This window comes from Dermacentor albipictus, chromosome 1 (assembly GCF_038994185.2).
Source record: "Dermacentor albipictus isolate Rhodes 1998 colony chromosome 1, USDA_Dalb.pri_finalv2, whole genome shotgun sequence".
NCBI lineage: Eukaryota > Metazoa > Arthropoda > Arachnida > Ixodida > Ixodidae > Dermacentor > Dermacentor albipictus.
This window is the reverse complement of record NC_091821.1, coordinates 12,964,948-12,991,597: the sequence shown is the minus strand read 5'-3', so window position 1 is coordinate 12,991,597 and position 26,650 is coordinate 12,964,948. Positions and strand designations below refer to the sequence as shown.

The window sequence follows — 26,650 nt, the reverse complement described above, 5'->3', positions numbered from 1 at the left end:
TAGCAAGAAAATTGTTATTCAGGGTGTTCTCTGCATTGTCGAGCTTGTGGTTGTCCCATCCTGCTCTCACGACGTTATACTTGGCTGATACTTTTCCGAAATAACGCTGTCATCAACTGTTCGCATGCCGAAGTCCGACTATTGCCTGTGTAAAATGTGCGCCTTGCCGCCGCCACTTCTCTTCCCGCTAAGCTGGTTCTTTGGGAAAACATCACAATACTGCCGTACTCGTCTGCGGTTGTTCCCATTTTCTGTGGCGCTATCTTTGAAGGCTCTGTCCTCTTCACTCCTTTCGAACTCTTCATGACTCACAGATACCCCCCCCCCCCCCCCCACCCCTTTTGCCACACTTGACATTTCAGCCGGATTCAACTCCATAGTTGTCTGCAATCCGCTTCTTACAATAACACTGAAGGCTCTCTGCAGTGAAGCGCTTGGCCATGTTCAGCTCCTTGGTGACACATGGTCATTATCAACATGGTGGATGCATTGTACGCTTCGTGCCACTTGGAGCTCACTGACTCTTGCGCACTTTTTTCCTGCTTCTACCGCACTATCAATTGACGTATTTACCCCTTTCATTGCCGATGACCTTACTCACTTCCAAGTAACCCTCACAGCTTCTTCACCTGCTTGCCCAGACTCATTCTTCTTTTGACGTCGCTCAGCCTACTCTGGGCCGCACATCGACTGTCAGCCTCCATATCGACACTGGCTTCAACACGCCATTGTGGCAGTGCCCGTACCGTACGTGTCTCGGCAAAGAGCGTCGGGTCATTCAGCACGTCGACTATACCACGTCCTCGCCACAAAAAGAGATGTTTCCTTCCGGTTCTGCGTTGATTATTGCCGTCTTAATAAGATAACACATAGAGACGTATACCCTCCACCGCACATTGATGACGCTGGGCAGTTTGCAAGGCGCTCAATTTTCTTTGTTGGATTTGTGCTCGGGCTTCTGGCAGTCATCGATGCCAGCAGTCGATCGCCCTAAAACCGCACTCATTACTCTAGATGGTTTATACTAATTTAATGTGATGCCATTTGGGCTATGCAATATGTGCCTGCAACCTTTGAACGAATGATAGACAATAAATCTTGTGCGGTCTCAAATGGATGAAGTGTTTATATTACCTCAACAACATCGTTGTGTTCGCCCCCAATTTCAACACACATCTTTGACACTTTAGGCAAGCGTTGACGTGCTTGACCAATGCAAAAGCCTGCGACTGAACCCGACCACCTCAGCTAAATTGCATATACCGATGGCTATTGTTTCCATTTTCTGATCCATGTGAGCGTCGTGATGTTGCACCAGTTCTTTAAACTATTAAACGACTCTGGTTCTACGAAGCATTCTTAATTGGGACAAGCTAAAATTCGCCAAAAAAATAAAGAGGAGGCAGTTTTCGATTAAACTATAAAAACGCTGGTTTCTATGACATCATTTGTGCTTCCCCACAAAAGTACGAAAAGTCTTTTTCTGAATCAAGAGATAATCAACGGCGAATACCAGCTCTGCAGGCTTCATAACAGCTTTGCAAGATACACAACACTGGTGATGTAATCATCTGAAAAGGAGCGGGCTGGGAAAAGGTGCGGCAGCCCGCACGCATTTCCTTTCGAAGGAGCGATCGCTTCCCAGCACAGAGACAACTCGTCGCACCGAATGCGTGCAAGTCATCGAGTGTTGCACGCGACTCCGGTAAATCATCCAATGCAGAACGCGGAAAACCTCCGCTAGAAGTGCACTGTGCAGAAAAAAAAAAAAAAACGGGGGCTTGATGCGTGGCATCCAAAAAAGGAACTGTTGCTTGCTGACGCTAGTAGGAAAAAGTGGCCATGAATGAATGAATGAATACACAGGTTGTTTCACATAACTTGGGCCAAACATTAAAAATATGCAAATACCATGCAGCTGGACCGAACCAAGGTAATGGTGTTCGCCGTCGCTTGGTGATAGATTATTTTTTGCATTCCGCCTAATTACATAGTATAGTCTTAATTATTTAATAAACTTCTCAATTATTATCATTAGATGAAAAGTGTCAATGAGAAAAATTGTAGAGCAGCACGAAAAACTCCTGATACAGCATTCTATTGCTCAATACGTGCTACATGAAATTGTTTTTCCGAGCATGAAAGCCCGCAAATACATTATACGCAATATTGCCGTGCAACTGGACACTCAAGGCTCCTGACACTTTTAATCTAATTATAATATTTGAGAAGTTGATTAATTCCGACGATTTAATTTGGCGGAATGCAAAAAAGAAGAGTATCTCCAAGCGATGGCAAACAGCATTACCTTGATTCTACCCGCCGTGGTTGCTCAGTGGCTATGGTGTTGGGCTGCTGAGCACGAGGTCGTGGGATAGAATCCCGGCCACGATGGCCGCATTTCGATGGGGGCGAAATGCAAAAACACCCGTGTGCTTAGATTTAGGTGCACGTTAAAGAACCCCAGGTGGTCGAAATTTCCGGAATCCTCCACTACGGTGTCTCATAACCAGGAAGTGGTTTTGGCATGTAGAACCATAATTTTTTACCTTGATTCTATCGAGTTACATAGCATTTGCATATTTTTGAAGTTTGGCTCAAGTGAAACACCCTGTATATTTATTCAGAGAGCTGGCACTTGGGCCTGTTTTGGGAAGGGGTAATAGGTATGGTACTCCACATCTCCCGGTGGATGCTTCCAGGACGAAGGATCACAGTGACCATAGGTGCTAGTAGTCGCAGATGGCGGGACAATCCACTCTTACATGACTGTTCCAAAGAGCACACCGCACCCACGTGATGCCGGCGTGAGTCTACAATCCCGCGGCAGGTCCCGAGTAGCTACACTCTTAAAACAGTTGCACCCTTGGGGTGTATATTTGCCACACAACAATAATCGTCATCTGTCTTGCACGCAGTTTCTTTCCGTAACGCGGCGAGCCCAGTACTTTCCAATAACGAATGGCATGCGCGTTATCAGCATGTTATAGCATTCCCGACAGGAAAATAACGAGCGCAGCGTTTTCAAGAAAGGAAATGCGGGCGAAACCGATGATTATTGTTTTGTGGCAAATATACACTCCAAAGGGTGTAAACTTAGAGTATGTGTCGATCGTTAGGTGCCGTTTTCGAGCCACTCTCTTAGGCAAAGTTACACCCTTTGGGGTGTATCTTTGCCACACAACGATAATCGTCATCTGCCTTATTGTTTTTTTTTCTTCTTGAAAACGCCGCGCCCGCTACTTTCCTATTGGGAATACTGTGTCATGCTGATAACGCGCATGCCGTTCGTTACTGGAAAGTAGTGGGCTCGCCGCGTTAAAGAAAGGAAATGCGGACAAAACAGATGATGATCGTTGTGGCAAAAAGGTGTAATTTTGCTTAAGAGTGTACAGTGATGGTGGTTGCAGTAATTTCGGGCTGTCGTTGAGGTAATAGCACCGAATCTGGCTCGTCATCTGCATTGTTTAGAAGGAGTGGCTGGCGATGACCGGCTCTCAGTGCCAGAAGCTGCCAGTTCGTACGTGCAGCAAAGTTGAAAATATTTTTTAGCCCTACAGTGTCGCGTCTTGCAAGAAAGTTGCAGTGTATTGGCCTGGCTTATGCGGCTACCAACATGGATAGAGGTACTGTGAGCGGTTAGGGCCTACAACAAAATTAGAACAACAACAAAACCATCTTTTTATCACAGTGCAACAGAACACAAACAAGAATGTGCAGACGAGCTGTCGGGCATACTCTATACTCTTTGGGGTGTATATCTGCCATACAACGATAATCGTCACCTGCCTTGCTTGCGTTTCCTTTCTTGAAAACGCCGTGCCCGCTACTTTCCTGTCTGCAATGCTATGTCATGCTGATAACTGTAGGGGTTGAGGGACGGACTTCGGGATGAAAAACTAACTTGGGAGTATTTATTTTACATTATATACAGAGAGGTGAGAGTCAAGTAACAGTCGTACATTCATTACGGGCCGGCAGCAACTCGGACGCTGCGGCCCGTGCCAAGAAGTTCGAGAGAGGTGAATCAGGGAATCAGGGAATGCTCTGGTCTCTCTGGAATGCTTCTTTTAAACCCTTCGAGGACTAGAAGTCGCGTCATGTTCGACCAATGGGAGAGTCCGCTCAGATGACGCCATTTTCAGCCAATGGTTGGCGCCCGTATCGCGTTGTCACACCCGGCGGCTTTCTGCGGTCTTGCCTCGCAGACTTGCAATGTGCTTCTTCAAAGGAGAAGTGGGGGCGCTCATGCTCCATTGTCCGAGGGCCCACCTGCTCCCGGTGCTACGGCCCCACAGCGGTAGCAAATGTCTTCTTCAAAGGCGATGAAGAGGACGATTGGGCTCCATTGTCCGAGGGCTCCTCTAGTCCCGGCGGTACGGCTCCGCTGTGGTAGCAAATGCCTTCTTCAAAGGCGAAGAAGAGGTACGCTTGGGCCTTCCCGGCACGTCCGGCTGTCACGGCGCATTACCGCCGTCTTGGTTTGGCACCCACTTTACTTCCAACAATGCCGTGCTATCCCCTCGCTTTCTGGAAAACTCAAGCATTGAATAGTTCCTCGGCGGCACACGACCTGGGGGCCGCAAACTTGTTTGCACGTGTCTTGTGGCCTTCAACTTGTTTGCTCGGGCGCTCCTCTGGAATGTGCTTTCCTGCTTCTGCATTCCTCAATTAGCTGTGCTGCGATTCGATGTGGTCTGGGGAACTCGAAGTAGCCTCCGGAAACGGCGCCATATCTAACATAACGCACATGCCGTTCGTTACTGGGAAGTACCGGGCTCGCAGCGTTAAAGAAAGGAAATGCGGACAAGACAGATAACGTTTATTGTTGTGTGGCAAGATACGACTCAAAGGGTGTAAACGTTTCTTGGAGTGTACATGCTAAGCTTTTTACACCGTTACAGGTATATAAAATGTGTTTGAACAACAAAAACTTCTTTTTCTTTACACCTTTGGGGCTTATTTTGCCCCGCAACGATAATCGTGTCTTGCCCGAGTTTCCTTCCTTTAATGCTGCGAGCCCACGTTTTCCAAGTCACGAACGGCTTGCACGTTATCAGCGTGACTGCATTCTCGACAGGAAAGTAGCGAGCGCCGAGTTTGCAAGAATTAAATTAATTAAATTATAAGGTTTTGCGTGCCAAAACCATGATCCGATTATGAGGCACGCCGTACTGGGGGACTCCAGAAATTTGGACCACCTGGGGTTCATTAACGTGCACCTTAATCTAAGTACACGGATGTTTTCGCATTTGGCCTCATCGAAATGCGGCCGCTGTGGCCAGGATTCGATCCCGCGACCTCGTGCTTAGCAGCCAGTGTTACAGGAAGGACAGGAAGTGTTAATGTTGGTCCCGCATCGTGATTTAGGGTGGATATAAGGGCAATGTAGACATAGACGTGGGTGAAAAGGCCGATCTCCATATTGAATGGAAAGCCGTGCTGCGCTGCTCCCGTGGCATCAAAGAGAGCGGGAGGTTCTGAAGGCTCGCCATCCAGAAATTGGAGCATCGGTACGATGGGGGGGGGGGGGGGGGGGTACTTGACCGGGGAGGGTAAGGGGTGGGGCTGGGCAGGCAGCATAGTAACACAAAAATTTCGTGTGGAGGGGGTGCACGTGCCTGGTGTTCCACCCCCTGGCTACGCCACTGTCGCCGGATGAGAGTCAGATTTGCGTGGGCTCCGCAAGTTCAGGCGTTGCGCATGTGGCAGTGGCCTGACCGGTGGCGGGCAGGATAGCCCCATCCGTACGCCATCTGGATGGGTGGTGGCTCCAAGTGCATGGTCTATGTCGAGTTTTGGTAAAAGCTGGTATGAGAGTTGGAGCGTTCTACCCATCTGGGAGTATCACTTGGTGAACCGCCACGGTCAGGAGGGTTTCATCATCTGGTGCCCAGTGCCATCGTTTGATGCCTAGTCCAATCTTGATGTGGCACAGTGCTAGGCATTTGGCCTTAAGCGACAGTGGCCATGTGCCTGCCTCCGCCAAGGTGCCACCGCATTGTTGGGATCTGGAGGAAAATCCCACCGCTGTCCCCCAGTCCTTGGATCTTGCCGTTGAATGCGGGAGTTGGCCGACGTTGAGGAGGACTTTGAGATGAAAACTAGAGGTTTATGTACAGTAAGAACATGAATTCATGAACAGTCATAAAGTCATTGATGGCCGGCAGCAAATCGCTGCAGCCCGTGGCAAGAAGCCCGAAAGTGATGAATGAAGGAATGCTTTTCTCTGCTCCCTGTCTCTGGCTTTTAACCCCTTCGGTGTCTCGAGGTCACGTCCTTTTCGGCCAATCGTCGAGCCCGCTCAGGTGTCGTCATTTTCCTCCAATGGTAGGCGCCCATGCGAGTGCAGTCACATTCGGCGGGTGGGCGGTTGCTCCAAGGGCTCCACCGTACGTAGGAAGGGTGACATGCCACCGGCGTTGCCTTGCGGTTTGCAAGCACCGTCACAATAGGCGGATGGGGGTTCCGAGGGCTTCACGGTGACTTACAGCCGTCGTTCCCTCCGGGTTTGCAAGCGCTCAGCGGGGGGAGACGGGTTGTTTTCGAGCGACCTTTCAGAGCTGCAAAGCACCTTTGCTCGTGACCCAGGTTACCTGGAATCGTGCCAGGCTCCGCTACACTTGCGGGAGGAGTCAAGCAGTAGGACGATAGCTCTACGTGCGGCGCACGAGGTGGGGGACGCCAACTTGTCTGGACGTACTGCACCTCGGGAACGTGGTAGATGCGCTACTGCGCACCTTAATTAGGTGCGACGGCGATTCGATGTGTGCTGGTGAACTCTAAAGATGCCAGGAAAATGACTCGTATCTAGCATGTCAGCTAGCTGTTAGGCTGAGGTAGAAATGCACAGCTTTTCGATGAGTCTGTCCCGGTCCCTCTGGTGGAGCTCAAGAAATGGGGCCAAATACTGTTGCAAAGGCGACTGCAGTAAGTGTGCGCTTTTCCCGGGTTGCCGAGCAGCCATTTGGCTCGGACAGCAAGTTAGCTGACCGCCAGGGATGTACTGATGAAGGTAGCTTGATAGCATGATACCACTGCCTTCCAGGACAGGCTGCCGTCTATGTCAACGCCCAGCTACGTGACATGCTCTAGCTGTGGCAAGGATGTGCCCCCATGATGGAGTGGCCAGATAGTCCTGCTTGGCACAGTACGGTGACTGACGTGTAGCAGGTCTTGGCAGTCGACACCGCAAGTCGCGTGTTCTGTAGGCAGTCGCTGACTGCATCCAGTGCTCACTGCAGGCTGGTAACTGCTGGCGTCTCGTATGCTACTTTGGCTCCTGCTCGTGTCCACAGCGCCAGGTCGACGGCGGCAGCAGCAGCTAACGAATTTACTTTGGTTCTGTCTCTCGCTTCAACGCCTACTAAGCGGCTAAATAGGCGACTTCAATGTCGGGGTAGGCAAGAAGCAGGCTGGAGACAAGTCAGTGGGGGAATATGGCATAGGCTCTAGGAATAGCAGGGGAGAGTTATTAGTAGAGTTTGCAGAACAGAATAATATGCGGATAATGAATACCTTCCGAAAGCGGGATAGCCGAAAGTGGACGTGGAGGAGCCCGAATGGCGAGACTACAAATGAAATGGACTATACTCTGCGCTAACCCTGGCATCATACAAGATGTGGACGTGCTCGGCAAGGTGCGCTGCAGTGACCATAGGATGGTAAGAACTCGAATTAGCCCAGACTTGAGGAGGGAACGGAAGAAACTGATACATAAGAAGCCGATCAATGAGCTAGCGGTAAGAGGGAAAATAGAGGAATTCCGGATCAAGCTACAGAACAGGTATTCGGCTTCAACTCAGGGAGAGGACCTTAGTGTTGAAGCAATGAACGACAATCTTATGGGCATCATTAAGGAGTGTGCAGTAGAAGTCGGTGGTAAGTCCGTTAGACAGGATACCAGTAAGCTATCACAGGAGACGAAAGATCAGATCAAGAAACGCCAATGTATGAAAGCCCCTAAGCCTACAGCTATAATAGAACTGGCAGAAGTTTCCAAGTTAATCAACAAGCGTAAGACAGCTGACACAAGGAAGTATAATATGGATAGAATCGAACATGCTCTCGGGAACGGAGGAAGCCTAACAGCAGTGAAGGAGAAACTAGGAATAGGCAAGAATCAGATGTATGCGTTAAGAGACAAAGCCGGCAATATCATTACTAAAATGGATGAGATAGTTCAAGTGGCTGAGGAGTTCAATAGATATTTATACAGTACCAGTGGCACCCACGACAATAATGGAAGAGAGAATAGTCTAGAGGAATTTAAAATCCCACAAGTAACGCCGGAAGAAGTAAAGAAAGCCTTGGGAGCTATGCAAAGGGGGAAGGCAGCTGGGGAGGATCAGGTAACAGCAGATCTGTTGAAGGATGGTGGGCAGATTGTTCTAGGAAAACTGGCCACCCTGTATACGCAATGCCTTATGACCTCGAGCGTACCGGAATCTTGGAAGAACGCCAACATAATCTTAATCCATAAGAAAGGGGACGCCAAAGACTTGAAAAATTATAGACCGATCAGCTTACTGTCCTTTGCTTACAAAGTATTTACTAAGGTAATCGCAAATAGAATCAGGAACACCTTAACTTCTGTCAACCAAAGGACCAGACATGATTCCGTAAAGGCTACTCAACAATAGACCATATTCACACTATCAATCAGGTGATAGAGAAATGTGCGGAATATAACCAACTCTTATATATAGGTTTCATTGATTACGAAAAAGCGTTTGATTCAGTCGAAACCTCAGCAGTCATGGAGGCATTACGGAATCGGGGTGTTTAGGAGCTTATTTGATTCGTCGGACGATCCTACCGCATTCAATCAGATGTAGGAGTCGTCGGACTATCTCGCCGCTGCCACCATTTGAAGGAGTTGAAGGTCGTAGAGAGGAACTCGGTGAACAGGATTGATTTACATATTTTACATTTTAAGCAAGATACATTGGCAGTCTAGCGCGACTCCCGTATGGAGCCCGCAAAACTAACATACAGCAAATTCAGTTTACGAGCACACAGCTCGCTACTACATTTCGAGCATGACAACGAGCACTCAGCTCCCGACGACGAGCACGACACGAGCACACTCTAGCAGCCGGCAAACACTGCTTATAAGCTCTCCGCTTGACGTCATAGTTCGAGGGCCCCGTGGACGGCGTGGACGGAAATGTTCGTGTTGCCATTGTAAACTAGCCGCCGCCCCGCAGTACGGCCCACACACACAAAGGCACACACATTCCGACGTGCGGCGCCGACGACAGAGGGCTTCGTAGAACTGTGCTCCGTCCCGGGTGGCGCGGCGGAGTACCACATTCCTGAGCTGACCGCGCGCCACGTGGCTGCCGGTCATCCGCAGTTCTCTGAAGGGCTCCCCGTCTGGTGGGCTTGGAACACGTGCAGCGGGCTGAAAGCTGGCACGTTGTCACCCCGTACGGCCATTCCTAACAGCTCCTCCATGGCCCGGAAAATCTCGCCTGGCCAGTGCTGGCAACCGCTGGGCAGGAAGAGAATGGCTGGCGAGCAAGACGATGGCTTTGCTCTCTGCAACCCCTGCGTACTTGGAATGCCTCCAACCCGCTTACAACAGTCGACCCGGCAACGCAATACCGCTCAGCGCTCAAACGCCCGGAATTAGCTGCTAACCCACCAGGCCTCCTAAAACAATCTTCATGCAAGTCACTTAACTGGGAATCCCAAATTTTGCCCCAAAATTTCGTGCCGCCAAAGCGAGCGTTCACGTTCCTCCTGAGTTCGACCAAACCCGACCGTCGCGCTGCACCAGAGTAAAGGTTTACGCAGAATTAAACCGAAGGCTTTCAAACACCAATACCCAAACATAACTTAAGCAGCTTAACTTCACGAACAGCCTGTTCTTACCCTATCGCAGTGGCGTACTTATTTACATGTACTGCTGCCACTGAACCGTTTGGCCAACTCCACAGGTACGTCAATACAATCGCGCTAGCTTTGTGGTCACTATTCCGAACACGTGCTTGCATCATACAAAGTTTTCATCACGCTGACTCACATTTGTTCCTTTAATCCACACAGGACACGTTCCTTAAACAAACAACCACACTTGCGTAACTTACGCAACACAGAGGAACCTTTGAACAAATGTGTCTTTTACTAACTAGCTCTTCGCACGCGTACTAGAGAAGTCAGAATACGGCTGCCCTCGACACACACGAGCAACCCAGTCATCAACGTTCTGCTTCCTTCCGTCCGCACAGGACACGCGTTAATGGACCTAAGAGCTCTTCTCAGTGCAAATCACGCACTGACTGGAAATCTACGCGCTTAACCTTAGAAAACTAAAAAAACACTTAAAAAAGAAAGAAGGTTAAATAACACACACGCGCGTTACGATAGGCCTCCCAACGATAACCTTGACCTTCAGGTTACTCACGCACACAAAAAAAGGAAGCCTATATACTTATATTATTGAACACCTCGCGAGACTACAGGTTTATTTTAAACGCGTCTTTCAAATCTCGAGCTTCTCAAACAAAACATAAACAGAGCTCATACCTTACATATTGAAAGAAATCCTAGTCTCAAATCGCGAAAATTTGCAAATGTTCAAAAATAAAACAAAACAACACGTTTTCCTACTACGGAAGCTCTCTTGGCCTCCCGTTCCCGATTGCTTACGACTGACTCATGCTTTCAGCCGTACCCGAGGTGGCCGCGGTTTGAAAGCTATTCTGGCTGCCGAGGAACAACAAAAGGGCTGACTCACTTTGTCCTGGCGCCCCGCTTTCAACATGACCTCGACTGACCGCGTCGCTACTCCCCACCTGGTCTCGTCTTGCCACCTTGCGCTTCTTTGTACTCCACGCTGAGCTTCGAAGAGAACTACGGAACGACGAGGAATTTAACTGCCCCGTGTCCTTTGTCCGCGTCCGGGCAGAACATGCTTCTCGGTCCCCCTTTGACCGGTGGCTCAAACGTGTTTGATGCGTCAACATCGTCCGTGACGACTGCACCTGTCTTTTCTCCGCGCCCTGCCCTTCTCGGTCTCTCGCCGTCTTTGGCGGCGCTACATTGGTCACCGCATTCCGATCTTTTCGGCGCTTCTTTCTGCGGCGCTTTCTCTTGGACTTCTCTTTCATGCCGTCATCTCGCGCCTCGTGCTGGCCGTTACACATCTCGTCGGCCCGGATCGGTCTCTTACCCGCACAGTCTGATTGATTTTCATTTAAATCAACATTCTCTCTGTCTCGACTGGTGAACAGCTCAACCGACTCTGGCACAATGCAGCAGGCTTTACTCGAGTTATGCAACTCGCACTCTTGCGAACTGCCCTCTACTGCATTGCCCAGCTCACGCTGTGCATCGGCACACAGCCCGTCGGTATCGATCGCTGTCTCACGCGCACAGTCCGAATGATTAATAACTGAACCATCCCTATCTAGGCTATCTAGACTGGCGGAGAGCCGCACTGATCCCTGAACAATGCAGTTGTTCTCTCGTGAACTACGGAGCTCGCCATCCCGAGAACTACTCTCAACTGCATCGTCCAGCTGGCACATTACTTGTGCACGCAGATCTGACTCGACATGGGTGCTCGCGTCTGTCAAGTCAACAGTACCCTGTATCTCGCTAACGACCTCGATACCATGAGATGCGACCCACACACGCGGTAACTGTGCCAATTTGTTCGCAGCTGGCCTAGCTGTCTCTACAGTCCTCTGTTGGCACAGCACCTCGTCGCTCTCACTCTGGCCTTTAACGGCCTCTGCTGCCAGTAAGGCATCGTTAGCTGCTAGCACTCCGAGTTCTCTTATGAACGTGCTGCTATCCTCACAGGTACTACTACTCTCGCCTCTCGAACAAAATCTGCTATCTGCGTCTTCCCACTTTCGCTGCGTCCAGCCTACAGATTTCTCAAGCCGCTGTTGACTTTGTTCGATGAACTTCTCTAAACCTTGAATCTCTTTGTTCAATGCCTCAATGTACTGCCTTGTTACTTCTGTTAGGCCTTCTTCCTGTAAAACGCTTTTCAGTTCCTGCCTAGCTTTTTCCTGTTCTTGCTTAAATTCTTCCTGTTCTTGCCTAATTGCTTCCTGTTCCCGTTTCTTACTTAGAATTCGTTTGCCCATTTGTTCTATGAATTTCGAATCATTATTACTTTCTAGAATTGCCTTACGAATTTCTGATTCCGTCAAGTCCTCCTCTACGTTTACCTCGATCTCTTCACACAACCACAACAGGTCAGCCCTCGTCAAACACATTAGGACCATGGTCGCTACTTTAAGCTTTGGCTCTGCTGTCACACAATACTTGCTGCGATACCCACGCAAATCAGAATACAGGTAAAAGATCCCAGCGAATCAAATAAAAAACACAGAGAAATTGAAGCCTGGTAAACCTCACAGCCAAAACCAAACGCTTACCCACCGAAGCAGCACCATATCACCAGTCCTTCCCCGCCGTATCCAGTCAGTTGCAAGAGGTGGTCAATCTCAAGTCGCCTCCAACTTGATCAGGATACCGGTCGGTCACCATGTGCCAACGTCCGTCAGCTGCCGTTGCTGTCTCCGAGTCGTAGGCCGATTTACGAGCCGTAGGCCGATCTCACCGCTGCCATTCAGTTATAAGAGTTGGAGTCGGGCTTGCAGGACGATCGGAGAAACTTGGGGCCACAGGACTAGGCGAGCAGGATTTAATGGCAGTATTTACATTTTATAACATGAGGTTGGATGGATGGATGGATGTTATGAGCGTCCCCTTTGGAACGGGGCGGTGGGTTGCGCCACCAAGCTCTTGCTACTGTGCTGCCTGATATCCTACCTAGGTTAACCAATGAAAAAAGAAAAGAAAAAAAAACACTATGACCTAACACGTCCAAATTTTCTGATCCCCTATTGCGAACTGTGTTTTTGTACGTCTCCGTCTTTTGTCGTTTCCCTACTTTTCTTTCACCAATCCTCCAATCGCCTCTTACTTATGTCTATTGCGGACCTGTTTGCTTTACCACTGCTTCCGCTGAACCCAAGGGCTTCAAGGAGGCCAGTGGTGCCTAAATCGACCGCTGGGTAGACGTCTTCACATTCTAATAAAATATGCTCCGTCGTTTCCCTAGCTTTACCGCAGCAAGCACATGCTTCTTCTTCCTTCTTATATCTCGCTTTATAGGTGCGTGTTCTAAGGCATCCCGATCTCGCTTCGAAAAGTAATGAGCTTCCCTTTGAGTTATCATAAATGGTTTCTTTCCTGATTTCGTTTTTTCCTCTTAAGTAGTTATTCATGGCAGGTTTCTTTTCCATTGCCGCCACCCATGAGATTAATTCAGCCTCTCTAACTTTCCGCTTGACCTTCTTTGTTGCTGTGTTGCCCACCCCACAGGCCGCATACTTGCTGGTAAGCTTCCTAGTTCTTTTCCTCCACTGTGAATCAATGTTTTGCCTGTACAGATATCTCAACACTCTGCTAGCCCATTTACTTTCTTCCATATTCCTAATAATTAATTTTACTGTGAGCTATACCCTTACTTCAAAACTAGTCCAATCCATATCACCCTGCACAGCTTCATTTGTAGTCTTCCCGTGAGCGCCCACAGGCGCCCACAGGTCGTATGCGTAAAACGCCTCTGCCTCGATCTACAAAAATGTTAATTTTTAAATTGCATTCTGAAACCTTGCCTGTCAGGACTTGGCCACGTTCAAGAGACATTTTTGTGACGTCCATTAATTGTCGCTTGCGTTGTACCTGAAACAATTGAACATTGTTTTATAGGTTGCAGGGGTGCTATTTCATTTTGGGGGTTGTGCTTCAACGAACTCTTCACAAACACGCTGATTTAAATTCCCACTCCGTGCGATATGTGGTGCCAACTAGTTTTGTCAATGTGCCCTTTGACATGGTTCTACTCATTGGAATGCATAGCCTATGGAAAACACGCATGTTGGATCGAAATGCTGAACCCATAATTTCACCAGCAACTAATTTTATTCAAATCATCGTCCAACTAAAATTCGCTTAGAGTGCATGTCCACATAAGTGCTATCGCAAGAAAACAGTCAACTATAGGTCCGTGCAAATGCTGTCTAAATTCATGATGTCATGAAGAGCCAGTGTGGAGAACTTCATGACAGCTAGCGTCCCCACCCAGATTTCGTTTCTGTTTTGTGGGCCTTACCAAGCCTCCTAACAATAAAAAGGAACAATAAAAGGAACATGTAGGAATGCGAGCGACATGCGACGCAGGAACGCGCCAGCGCGGAGGCTAGACACCGGCTAGGCCTGACATCACGACCGAGCTCCGGCCCGCACGTTCTGTGGCTCCCTCCCTCTCCCGAGTGGGAGTGTTCCCTGGAGGGCATAAAAGCAAGGTGCTTTCGCCTTTGGATTGTGAGCAGGTTCTGGAAATAACCGTTCTTTACGTAGCAATGGAACTTGTGGGGACGCTGGACTCTCTCCCGTTCCCTGATGTTTTCCCCGCATGGCTCTCGCGCCTCCTAGAATCCAGCTTTCCCGTATAGCGCACACGCTGCGGAGAGAATCGGTACCGTAGCTACGCAGGATGGCGCCAGGGTTTCGATGCTGCCGCCACCTGACGGAGTGGATACTCAGGAGCAAGATGAATCAAATTCCTCTTGTTCATGGGGGACAGTGTCGCCGCGCGGACCGACCTGCGGAAGGCGAATACTCCTCTGTTCACGAGACCGCACTCGAGAACGCGTCTGTGTGTGGCATGGGGCGAACATATTCGCTCTGTAAGCATAAGTACTGATTCGAATTTCCTCGGTTCCTGAGTGTGTTTTATGGGCATGCTATATTCGTTGTGAAAGGGAAAATTGTCGCCCACTCGACTGTAGCAGGAAGCTACGAAGGAAACCCGTACGGGTTTCTCGGAATTAAAGTTTAGCAGTTTAAGAAAAAATTCGTCCTGGTTAGAGAGTGGGGGAACACCTTTTTCGGGGCGGTCGCTCTATCATTTGATCTAACCGCCATTGGTCCAGGGTGCGCTCCCCCGGACCAAGACGAATTTTTCTTCAACTGTGAAGCTTATTTTCTGAGAAAGCCATGTGGGTTTCTTTTGCAGCTTTCTCCTACAGTCGAGTGGATTACTGTTTTGCCCTGTCATGAACCTTCTTCCACCTTGCGAGCTTCCGCACAACTGATTTACCATATATTCGTTGTGTATCGGCGTGCTGGTGTTCTTGTATAAGGCGCAGTAAATGTCCTTTTGTTTGTACTGCAGTGCATGTGACCGTTCATTTGTTCCTAGTGTTTTCGAATGCCCAAACTTAGTCGTGCTCTTGTTCTACGTCATCTCGTCAATTCCCGGGCCTTTTTCGCTGATTTACCTGGTCAAGGTCCAAGCCGTTGGACCTGAGGAAGAGCCGCGAAAGAGGGCATATCAATAGAAAAGATCTAGTTATTGGCTCGGGCCTAGAATTCGCCGGTCATCAATGGTGTTTCTGAAGCTCAGCAGTTGAGTTCAAACGTAGCTTATTATCAAGACTTGTTTCGGGGCTAGGGGCACGCTAAAGAACACCGAGTTGTGAAAATGAATCCCGAGCCTTCCACTACGGCGTTCCTCGTTACCTCACCACGCAGTTTCAGGACGTTAAACTCCACAATTTGATTTAAAACACAATTTTTGTCATACGCTAAAGTAAAATGAGAACGTGGGCTTAGGGCAAGAACTGCTTTCAAACTTTTTGCAGTTAAAAAAAAATCAAGGGAAATTATTGATGTCGAATTCACACGATTTTAGCAATATCTGCTTCGCAGGTCACAAGAATTGCAGACAAATAATTCGCTTCTTGGCGAAACTTCTCCCTTATCTCACCCCAATCGAGCATTGTTTTTGTTTGGCTGCCATCCGTGCAAGCGAGAAAAGAAATGACGGTCAGTTTTAAGAAGCCGCTGAAGTTGACCATAGTCCGTGAAGCAGCTTTCTCTTAATGGTATACTATCGAGAAATGCACAAGGACCATTGCGTTGGGATTTTAGGATTGAATTGAATTCTGGGGATTTGCATGCCAATACCACTATTTGATTATGAGGCACACCGTAGTGGAGGACTCCGGATTAATTTTGACCACCAGGGTATATTTATCGTGCCCCCCAATGCACGTTTATTTTCTCCCTTTTTGTTTTTTTTTCTTTTTTAGCATTTCGCCCCTACGTGGGAGACGCCCGTTAAGCGCGTCCTGCAGGACCATAATAAAGTTTTCCAGTCCAGTTTGCATTTCGCCCCCATCGAAATGCGGCAGCTAAGCCACCACGGCGGATGTTTTCTTGATAGCCGGGCCTACCTTCCCTGTTCCCTCATTCAAAAAAGAAAAGAAAGGCTGAGAGATTGAGGGATTCTATCTTCCTCTACGTGCCTTGTTTCTCGTCCTAATAATAATAATAATAATAATAATAATAATAATAATAATAATAATAATAATAATAATAATGTTCTGGCAAGCGACATCATCGCGAGAGGAAGAAGAAGAACCCCACTGTGTTCATTTCCTCCAGTTAGCTTTACCAATTTTAGTTTTTAATAAAGATTGCCCAATTTCATCCAAATCTTGGCCAATCCCCCACAGTGGGTGTGCGCCATCGCATGAGGAGTACCATACCATACCAAGCCTGCACGCTGAGCTGTCTTCTGGGCCTTTCGCATGCACCCCCGCACCTGCGACTCGAACAGCCTATACTCCCGGAAGATCAGCTGTCAACGGCGACAGCTTCTTTTGGCGACGCGCAGAAGCTCTTCGTAGCCTCAGCGATGAGCCGCGGGTCGGCCGACCAGCGCCGCCCTTGCCCCGCGCTCGACGGGCGTGCCGCGACCAGGCGCTCGGTGCCCGCGGCGATGCCCTACACGGCCAAGGAAAACGCGGACAGCGTCACCTTCTTCGGCATGTGGTCACCCGTCATTCTGTTCCCCATCGTGCTCATCGGCACAAACGTGAGCACAACGCGAGTCATCCGATATTGCTGTATAGGACGAGGATTTTTTTATGCGTTGCATATTGCAATCACCCAGTTCAGCCCTTGGCCGCGGCCGGGCAGCCACCATTGAGGGTATGAGCCATTGTTCATTGCTGCGCGTCTCATATGTGGGTCGATTCTCTTTTAAGTTTGCTATGTTTGTTATTAAGTTGCTTCTATTTTTATGCGTTGCATATTGCAATCACTCAGTTCAGCCCTTGGGCGCGGCCGGGCAGCCACCATTGACCTTTAGCGCAACCACGTGACATGACGTCACGACAGCCGGAGGAAAAGCTGGGCCCCAACTCGCGCAATATGCAACGCATTCTTGGCTTAACCAAGCTAAGCCTGGCCATTTTTTTTTTACCCCCGCTGACGGGGCGGCTCCTTGCTGGCCCGCTATGCAACCGGGGCAAACCTGGCTCGGGCCAAGAATCCCAAGTCTGGCTTGTGTTGGGATGCCGGCTGACGCGAGGGGCGTACGCACGTCCTCGTGAAAATTAAGCAGCCTGTTCCGTCATTGACCGCGTTCTGTATAGAATGCATATCGACTTGGCGATAAATGTGCACGCATAATTAGCCTTCCCGATGTCTTTCAAGGACAGTAGGGGAAAAGTAAGTTGGCCATGGGGGTGGCGACCTACAAGAGATGACTGGAAGATTGATGGCGCAAGAAATGAGGAAACATGCACTGGTGCAACCAAGTGAACATTTTGCATATTAATAATAAATTTTTGCGTATGAATGTATTTAAAGATTATTGTACACCAGAAAGATAAATAGAACCAGCTTGGCGGAACGTGCCACCACTCTGTTCCAAAAGGAATGCTCATACCACAGCCACAATAATAATAATAAAAATTATGCGAGTCCGACGCACTGTGCGAATCGATGCAATCGAAGCTTTCTGTGCTATTTGCTTTTATTGACGATAATTAGCGGTGACGTCGACGGCGAATCTTTAATTTCTTCAACATTTATCGTTGCATATGCAACGTTTGTGCTTCAATGCATAAAACATCAGTTTAAAAAAAATGTAACTGGAACGCCAATGCATTTCGTCGGACACTTCGAAAATTAAAATCTCGAAAGTGGTGCTGTCCAGAGATTCGTTCCAAGTGGATACACCGTGCGAACTCAGCTGCCATAATTCGTAGATTGAAATATGTGGCGTAACGTAACTAATTGAAACGTTAACTAGCGGAGTTGTGTTAATGATTTAATTGAACATTTTGATTTCTCATAGAAGTAATGGCCACCTCATCGAGCAATTTAGATCAAGGGTAAGAATTGTGCTATCTCCTAAAGGCAATATTAAAAAAAATTCGTGCAGCTAAAAAAAAAAAAAGAACATCTTCTATAGCCTGGCTGTCGCACTGATTCGCTCTGGATTGCTTGTCTCCCTGTAAAAATAATTATAAGTTTCTTGTAGTTAATAAGACCATGTAGTAAGTGCGTCTCATCTCACAGAGTTGATCACGTCGTCTCGATATCATAGGTGCCTGCAGCAAACTGAGTAGTGACGAAGTGTGTTGTGTCACAACTACATACGGTGCAGTAGAACAAGCCTGAATACCGACCCGTAAATGTGCACGTCGCCTGTTCGAACCCGCAACCTTCGCGAAGGTTGCGGGTTCGGTTCCCACCTGCGGCAAGTTGTTTTTTCATCCACTTTAATTTCCATTAATTTATCGTTTCTTTATTTCATTGATTAAGCACAAGTAATTTCTCCTATGTTGTCCTTGTGTCAGTGTTTGTTGGCTTCTTATGACTATGTATGTATGTATGTATGTATGTATGTATGTATGTATGTATGTATGTATGTATGTATGTATGTATGTATGTATGTATGTATGTATGTATGTATGTATGTATGTATGTATGTATGTATGTATGTATGTATGTATGTATGTATGTATGTATGTATGTATGTATGTATGTATGTATGTATGTATGTATGTATGTATGTATGTATGTATGTATGTATGTATGTATGTATGTATGTATGTATGTAAGCGCTCGTGTGTCCTTGTCTTGCGTCGTTTCGACCGAGATGCGGCCTGCGTCGGGACTGCTTATATTGTCAGACGTTTTTATATGTATGTCCCCTTCTAAGTAACTATTCACGAAAACATTATATGGACATATATGTTTTTATTGTGAGCATTTAATGGAGTTCTTAATCGCGATTAATCGGTTTTGTCAGTTTCTATGCAGAACGCATGAATTCATGAAACAGTATACGTCCTGAACCACATAATTGTTTGAAATAGGTTGGCCTGAAAAAACTTCAGACTGTGGAGAAGTTCGCGTTTACAGAACGGCTAGCTTCTGGTTGTCGCTGGCACATCTTAAGATATATTGTAGCGGAATTAGTAGTTATCACTTAGCAGGACTGTTGCAAAATGAAGTCACGATAAGTGGTAACTAGAACACCACTCCAATACGCCGCACATTTTTAGGACGTATTTCTCAAAATTGGTGCAAGGCACGATATTGCTAGCCACTGTGTATGCTTTGCATACAGGATGGCTTCAATTTTTCATTACAACATGCCTCCTCAATTGTAGCTTACAAGCTTAAATACTGAATTTTAGCTAATTAATAATTTGATGAGTGGAATTATTCGCACACGCGTAATGTCTAGCGGGGGGCATAAAACAAAGAGCACTCGCATAACTCGCATAGACCTCCTTATGTAAGTGGCAATATTATTGTGACACTGATAAATGTAAATAATGAAACAGTTACTTCGTTAGCCGCTAGCGTTTCCTACTCGAAAGAAAAGCAATAGTCCACGTCGCACGTCGTTGAAAATGACTCCCCGTAGGGATCGCTGTAATCTACAGGTTTTTCCACAACTCAAAAAGCAGGGCATACCTGTGCAACCTAGTAGAAACAGCCCAATTCCCAGCAAAACTGATTCTTTCGAGCAGTCGCATTAGGAATTTCAGTTGCACATTAAAACGTTGCCTGCATATGACTCGCCCCTCTGCACTCATGCACGCATATAACGCTTTCGTGCACTCAATTACTTATTTGTTTCTTCTCCTTTCGCTCGTATTTAGAGCTGTTCTAACTTCCGTTTGAGAAATTTTCTAGCTAAGGCTGTACTTCACGCACGCACTTTTAACTTCTCATGCGCATCCGCGCCATAAAGCTCCACCTTCCGCCAAATTTGATCTCGGTGTCTTGCAGTTCTATACCCTACGCTGTAATTGAACGACGCATTGTCAACATTGCCTTTATATCATCCATCACATTTCCCCTATATCCACGTTATATAAAGGAGGTGACTCGTTTAGTTCATCGAGAACGCTACGGGTGTCTAACAAAAACGCGTGGAAATAGGGAGAAAACAATGGTTCAGTAATATTTGCAAAGCTCCCGATCAATACAGAAACATCAAAGTTACGCCACACATTGCGCATAACGCGCCCCCAATTTCCACCAAATATGAACTGGTTGACGTAGAATTATAACGATAACGCATTCGAGCAGTTGATTGAAGAATTTTTTTTACAAATCCTGTAAGTTTACACACACATTTAACCCCGCATGTGCGTTCGTATTAACGTTCGTCCCCGTTTCAACTAATTTCGTCTCGATGCCAGTTATAGTTCTACAAGAACGGCGAGCTAAAGCCTGTACCGTTTGTAAAACACCTTTATAACGCTCTGGAGTGCTTGCATAAGTAATTTACAGCAAAGGCTACAATTGACCCACACACTCTAGCAACGTTACCTACACATGTTCCCCCTTGTTTTTACCAGATACAGGACAAGTTATTCGTTTAATGTGCCGTGGTCATCGGAGAAGCCCATCTTACCTCGTGGAACGCATAAAAATAGGCATAAAACGAGTATATAGTATTTGCTGCAATTATTGTAATTAAACCAGAAATGTTCAACTTTTCTCACACATCACATAACGCACCCTCATTCCCACTGAACGTGAACTTTGTGTGATGCGCACTTATTCTGAGGCACTGGGAAACAGCGAATAACGACCGACTCACACTTTCAAACACTTGCTGAAACAATTTTCACAAACACTATAACTTAACAGCACACTCTCAACTTCGCATGCTCATTGGCCGTAACGTCCCTACCCCCCCCCCCCCCCCATTTTCACCAAATTCGATCTTGGCGGCTATTACAGTTTTCTCTTTGACAGCTGGGTAAGTTCTGCGCCGTTCGTAAAACACACCTATAACGTTAGGCTAAAATCTTGCGTATATTTTTCTTGCATCTTCAGGTAAAAAAAGGCGCGTAAACTACGACACACAGATACACCGAAACGCGCGAAGACCGTGTGTCTGTATCTCTGTCTTCGTTTTCCCTCCTTTTGCCTGAAGACGCCTATCAAGCTTCGGAGCGCTTAGATGCATAATTTGCTGCAAAGGCTGTAATTAAGCCACACACTTTTTTCTTCACCTGCCCCCCCCCCCCCCATATTGCCTATAACATTCCTAAAATATAAACTATATAGCTCGTTTAATTCACGAAAGAAACCGGGGAAACCGAATGCACGTACGAACCTCGTATCGCATTAAAATACGGAGAAAATTAAGGTTTAGTATTTATTTCTAATCTAATAAGTCCGCCAGAAACGTTTATGTTTCGTCGGGCATTAAACTTCTCATTCTAAACTTCGCATTAAATGTAAACTCGGTGTGACGTATAGAGTTCTCTCGTAACACTGGGAAACAGCTGATAAAGAGCATATAATGCTTTCGAGCACTTGTTGAGGAATTTGTCTCAGTGATTGTAATTAAATGATGCGTTTGAAACTTTTCCCACGTTTCATGCATGATATGCCCCCTATTCCCTCAGGATGTCAACTTTGTGGTATGCTGAGTTTTTTCAATGCAATAAGCAAACTTCCTGCATGGCTCATAAAATACGCTTAAAGCTTTGGGTACACGTCGCCTGAAACGTGGCCCCCCTATCTCTGCAAATATAGAATTACTAGCACCCATGGTTCTTTCATGGCAGTGGAGACACTTTCTGAGCGTTTTAATAATTCCTCTAAACAGGCAAAAAAAAAATGCAAGTTTATCAGTTGTAATTTAACCCTTAATTATTCAACAAAGTTTGATATTTTTCGATGAATCGACGATAACATTCCCATTTTTTTCTAAATACATTAACTTAGTTATAGGCACCACACTTGAGTAAACACGGACACACACACGAAAAAAAAAAAGAAAGGAGATAAATGATCTGCTACAAAAATTCCGTGCTTCGTGTACGTCCTCTTCTGTGTCCCATGTTTTTTTTTTTCTAAACGCACGGCTAATAAGCAAGTCATGTATTACAATCTAGCCCATCAGTGCGTCTTAATCTTTAAATATTGTTGTATCGGCCGCTGTGTACACACTGCGCACGCGTGAAGTTTTCTTTCTAACTCGCTATGTCCCCTTTCCATTCCCCCCTCTCTCCTGGATTACTATATAACCACCCTGCTGTTGACAATAAAGGCGGAGTTTTTCACCTGTCTCGTTCCCAGGCGTGTACGTACAGGCGCTCCCAGAATAATTCGGAACGCAGGACACGCAGCTGCTCGTCGGCGGAGCGCGCCGGCGGATAAATACAGGCAAGATTTGCGCATGCGCGGTCTCCCTAGCGAGCAAGTTTCGCTCCATAGTGCATCTAGTTTGGCGTTGCCTTGCTCCAAGAAGGTAGCGCTAGGTGCCCTGGGCGAATGAATGTCTAGCACAGCATGCATGCACCGTAATCTATAAATAAAGGCTTGTGGATTCCTTGCACCGTATTCTCGCCATGGTCTGCATCCCGTCTGGGAGATAGCAATGCTTTGCGTGATTACATGACTAGTGAGGCGGCTTGGCTACAACGGCATCACTGCCTTATTTTTTCCACCGTGTTAGCCTGTCCTGCGAAGTATTAGCTCTTAGCAAAATAGCTCCCTATCCGTGTTACTACTAGCTTCGTAATACGTGGACAATTACTTCTTTTACATGACCCCTCTTAACGGGTGTGTCTGCGATAGTGGCAATAAAAAAGTTTACAATATGAAATAACGCGGCACGTTTATCAAGGCCAATTTCACGCACAAGAACTCACTTCATGCAAAGGGCACTCTAATGAACTCTTCACGACTCTAGTCATTTATTGGCGCATCCCGTTACGTGGTTTGCATATATTGTGCGCCATTTAATCATGGAATCTGGACCATGGGTAGCGAGTATCCTTACGTATTGATCGCGTGTCGGCGTTTGTTGGCGAAGATACCCATTTTCATGCTCATTTTATTTTGCTCAGAGGAAATATACAATGATAATCATGGGTAGGCTGTGTGAGCTGAATGCAAAAAAAATAGTAAGGAGAACATAGTAAATCTAAATGACAGGAAGAACACTGGGTTTATTTTTTCCACAGTAAACAAAAAGAACCGAAACGTAACTGTCTCGTCTAAAGCTGTTGGCATGTTCCGCTATCAATATCTCGCGAATGCGACGTCCACGTGAAGCGCAGCTTGTACGCGGCGTCGAATTGGCTCGTAGAGCGCATCGACGAAGTCCCTCCTCTCACCAAGGCGCTTCCACTCGCGCGTTATGGCGAGCCAGAGCTCGTCGGCACTGGCCCCTTCCAGATTCAGCTTGCATAAACTTCATCATGCCCCACACGTTCTACATAACATTGAAGTCTGCACCTTTCCGAGGCCAGTCAAGAACGCGAACACTACGTTCTTGAAGAAGTTTTTCCACAGCTCTGGTAGTGTGCCCCGGGCCCAGGTCTTGTTGGAACAAGTAGCAGCCATATTTAAATGGCCCTTCCAGAGCGTATGGCAATAGGTGGTGGTCCAGAATTTCGCAGTAAGCTTTAGCTGTGAACGATGGGGACAGTCGGATTAGCGGACCGCGGCCCTCTTTGCTAATTGCTCCCCAAACGTTGATAGCACAGCGGCCGCTGCTGTAGATCTCGTAAACATACCCAGGCTCGTATCTACACGAAAAGAAGGGAATGATCTTTTCAGATGAAATACCTTTTGCGCGTCCGAAAAATTTGTGCTTAAAAGATCAGAAAGAAAAGGAAAAATGAAAATAGCTGCAGTTATATGGTCTCCATACGCGGCGCTCTTGACCCCATCTAGATGAAGATGTCGATTCATTTGAGAATATGACTTCCTTCCATTCTTCAGTCGTCCAGCGCTCATATGCCCTGCCAAACTGAAGGCGCCGGCGTTTTTGGCGCTCCGTAAGGTGTGGCTTTTGCGCCGCGACAAATCCACGAAGACCATGCCCCTCGCAAATTGTTTCCTCACTGACTTGCACGTTGAGGGCTGTCTTGATCTAGCGGGCGCTCTGAAAAGGATTAGCAACGGCTGCAGGAACAATGAGAAGTCGAACCCTTCCGACGTGCACCAGTGTCGTCCCGATCGTGCTGCATCTTTGAGTTGGCCATCTTCATCCCTGTATGCTTGGATTATTCGGTTGACCGCACTTATAGACTTTCCTGTGAGGCGGCATATCTCACGTTGAGGTATACCTTGCCAACTGAGCTTAATTATATTTATCCGCACATTCATCGGCACTCTTTTCGGCATGTTGCCTCGATAGGAATAGGGCGAAATTAGCGTAACTGTCATTGTTTCAATGTGTTCGTATCTCTATATCAATCGAGCCGCCGATATCATCATGGTTGCATCAGACGAAAACGCCACCCTTTGCCAGCGCTAGTCACGGTCACCTACCGTAATTATTTTGAGCAAATGATAAATACGGCCCGCACGAAAAATGAAAAAAAAAGGCGCCCAAGCACCCGAACATGCAGACACGAGCGCTTATGCTCCAACGCGAGTGCATGCGCAGACACAGCTTGTCACAGACACCACCGGCCCAGCCCCCCTTGACAAAACGTTAAGGGGCACCTAGGGCTACCGTTTTGCAGACACGCAACACAAACTAGGTGCACCAGGGAGCCAACCTTGCTCGCTAGGGAGACCGCGCACGCGCAGACCATGGTACTACTTTTTCCACGGGCGCGCTCCGCCGGCGAGCAGCCGCGTGTGTTGCGTTCCGAATTATTCTGGGAGCGCCTGTACGTTTCGTTCCTGCCGTGGCCTAACGGCCGCGACTATGCTACAAATATAAACTCCGTGAACTATATTTTGCTCCCAGGACACCGTTAAAACATGCACACAACGTTTTTGAGTACTTATATATAGTCGCACTAACAGTTTCACTGTAAAATATTGCGTAGAGAAATGTTGGAATCAATGCAAAGAGCTAGCAACATATTGATTCTCTTTAGTAGAAGATGTCCATACCATTAGAAATCAAGGTTACCTTGCTCAATTACTCGTTAATGCGATTTTATTTCAGATATCCGCATTCGCAGAAATATATCCGCATCCGCAGAAATATATACGCATTCGCAGAAATATATACGCATTCGCAGAAATATATACGCATTCGCAGAAATATATACGCATTCGCTGAAACATATACGCATTCGCAGAAATATATACGCATTCGCTGAAATATATACACATTCGCTGAAATATATACGCATTCGCTGAAATATATACGCATTCGCTGAAATATATACGCATTCGCTGAAATATATACGCATTCGTTGAAATATATACGCATTCGTTGAAATATATACGCATTCGCTGAAATATATACGCATTCGCAGAAATATATACGCATTCGCAGAAATATATACGCATTCGCTGAAATATATACGCATTCGCTGAAACATACACGCATTCGCAGAAATATATACGCATTCGCTGAAATATATACACATTCGCTGAAATATATACGCATTCGCTGAAATATATACGCATTCGCTGAAATATATACGCATTCGCTGAAATATATACGCATTCGCTGAAATATACTGACATTCCTGCCTGGTGTGCCGTTGTTTTTTTGCACACCCATATGCGCTTATAGAATTATTCCATAGAAAGCACACCGATGAAACGCAGGAGAGCCATCAGACACATCGCAGAGAGGAACTATGAGGCCTCTCGGCGCAGTACTGATGATCTATAGACATTGTGCCTTAGAAAAGCACCATAAGAATAGTAAACGAGGGCGCGAGAACGGCTCATGCATGGGCATATGACGCACAACACGACAGTGCCAGCTCTGGCAAATGCTCCGAAGCTCCAATCTCAAGCAAGCGCATAGACCAAAGCCCAATCAGCGATAATGTCGTAGCAACTGCGTAACCCACTTATGCGATCAATTTAGGCTGTACAGTCCACTCGGGCGGTACAGACGCGTCATCTATAACGGCGCGATGAAGCTTCAGTGGCTTCGAAAAAGCTGCCTTCTTGGTTAATCGGTCTTCAGAAGAATGAAAATAGTCGCATTCTATAGGGAAACGATGACAACGTAGGTTGCAGGAGTACTGCGAGCTGACGATTTCTACCCGACGTCTCGAGTATTTCGGGGATTCTATTAAAGTGACCTTGACGGTATACGAACAGGGTTCTACTTAAATTGAGGACGACGCAACGAGCTATGGAAAGAAGAATGATGGGTGTAACGTTAAGGGATAAGAAAAGAGCAGATTGGGTGAAGGAACAAACGCGAGTTAATGACATCTCAGTTGAAATCAAGAAAAGGAAATGGGCATGGGCAGGACATGTAATGAGGAGGGACGATAACCGATGGTCATTAAGGGTTACGGACTGGATTCCAAGGGAAGGGAAGCGTAGCAGGGAGCGG

General features: G+C 47.0%; 1 protein-coding gene across 4 annotated transcripts in view; it reads left to right on the top strand.

Annotated features, from left to right (window-relative positions):
* The first annotated feature begins 16,529 nt into the window (after positions 1 to 16,529).
* LOC135918189 (Na(+)/dicarboxylate cotransporter 3-like) overlaps positions 16,530 to 26,650 on the top strand; it is a 42,446-nt gene continuing 32,325 nt past the window's right edge. For 2 of the 4 annotated variants that reach the window (XM_065451862.1, XM_065451863.1), the window contains exon 1: positions 16,530 to 16,918. In XM_065451862.1, the coding sequence (XP_065307934.1) occupies positions 16,574 to 16,918 (345 nt within the window). In that variant the 5' untranslated portion in view covers positions 16,530 to 16,573. The remainder of the gene's footprint in view (positions 16,919 to 26,650) is intronic. The other 2 variants (XM_070532050.1, XM_065451861.1) reach the window with 1 other exon arrangement.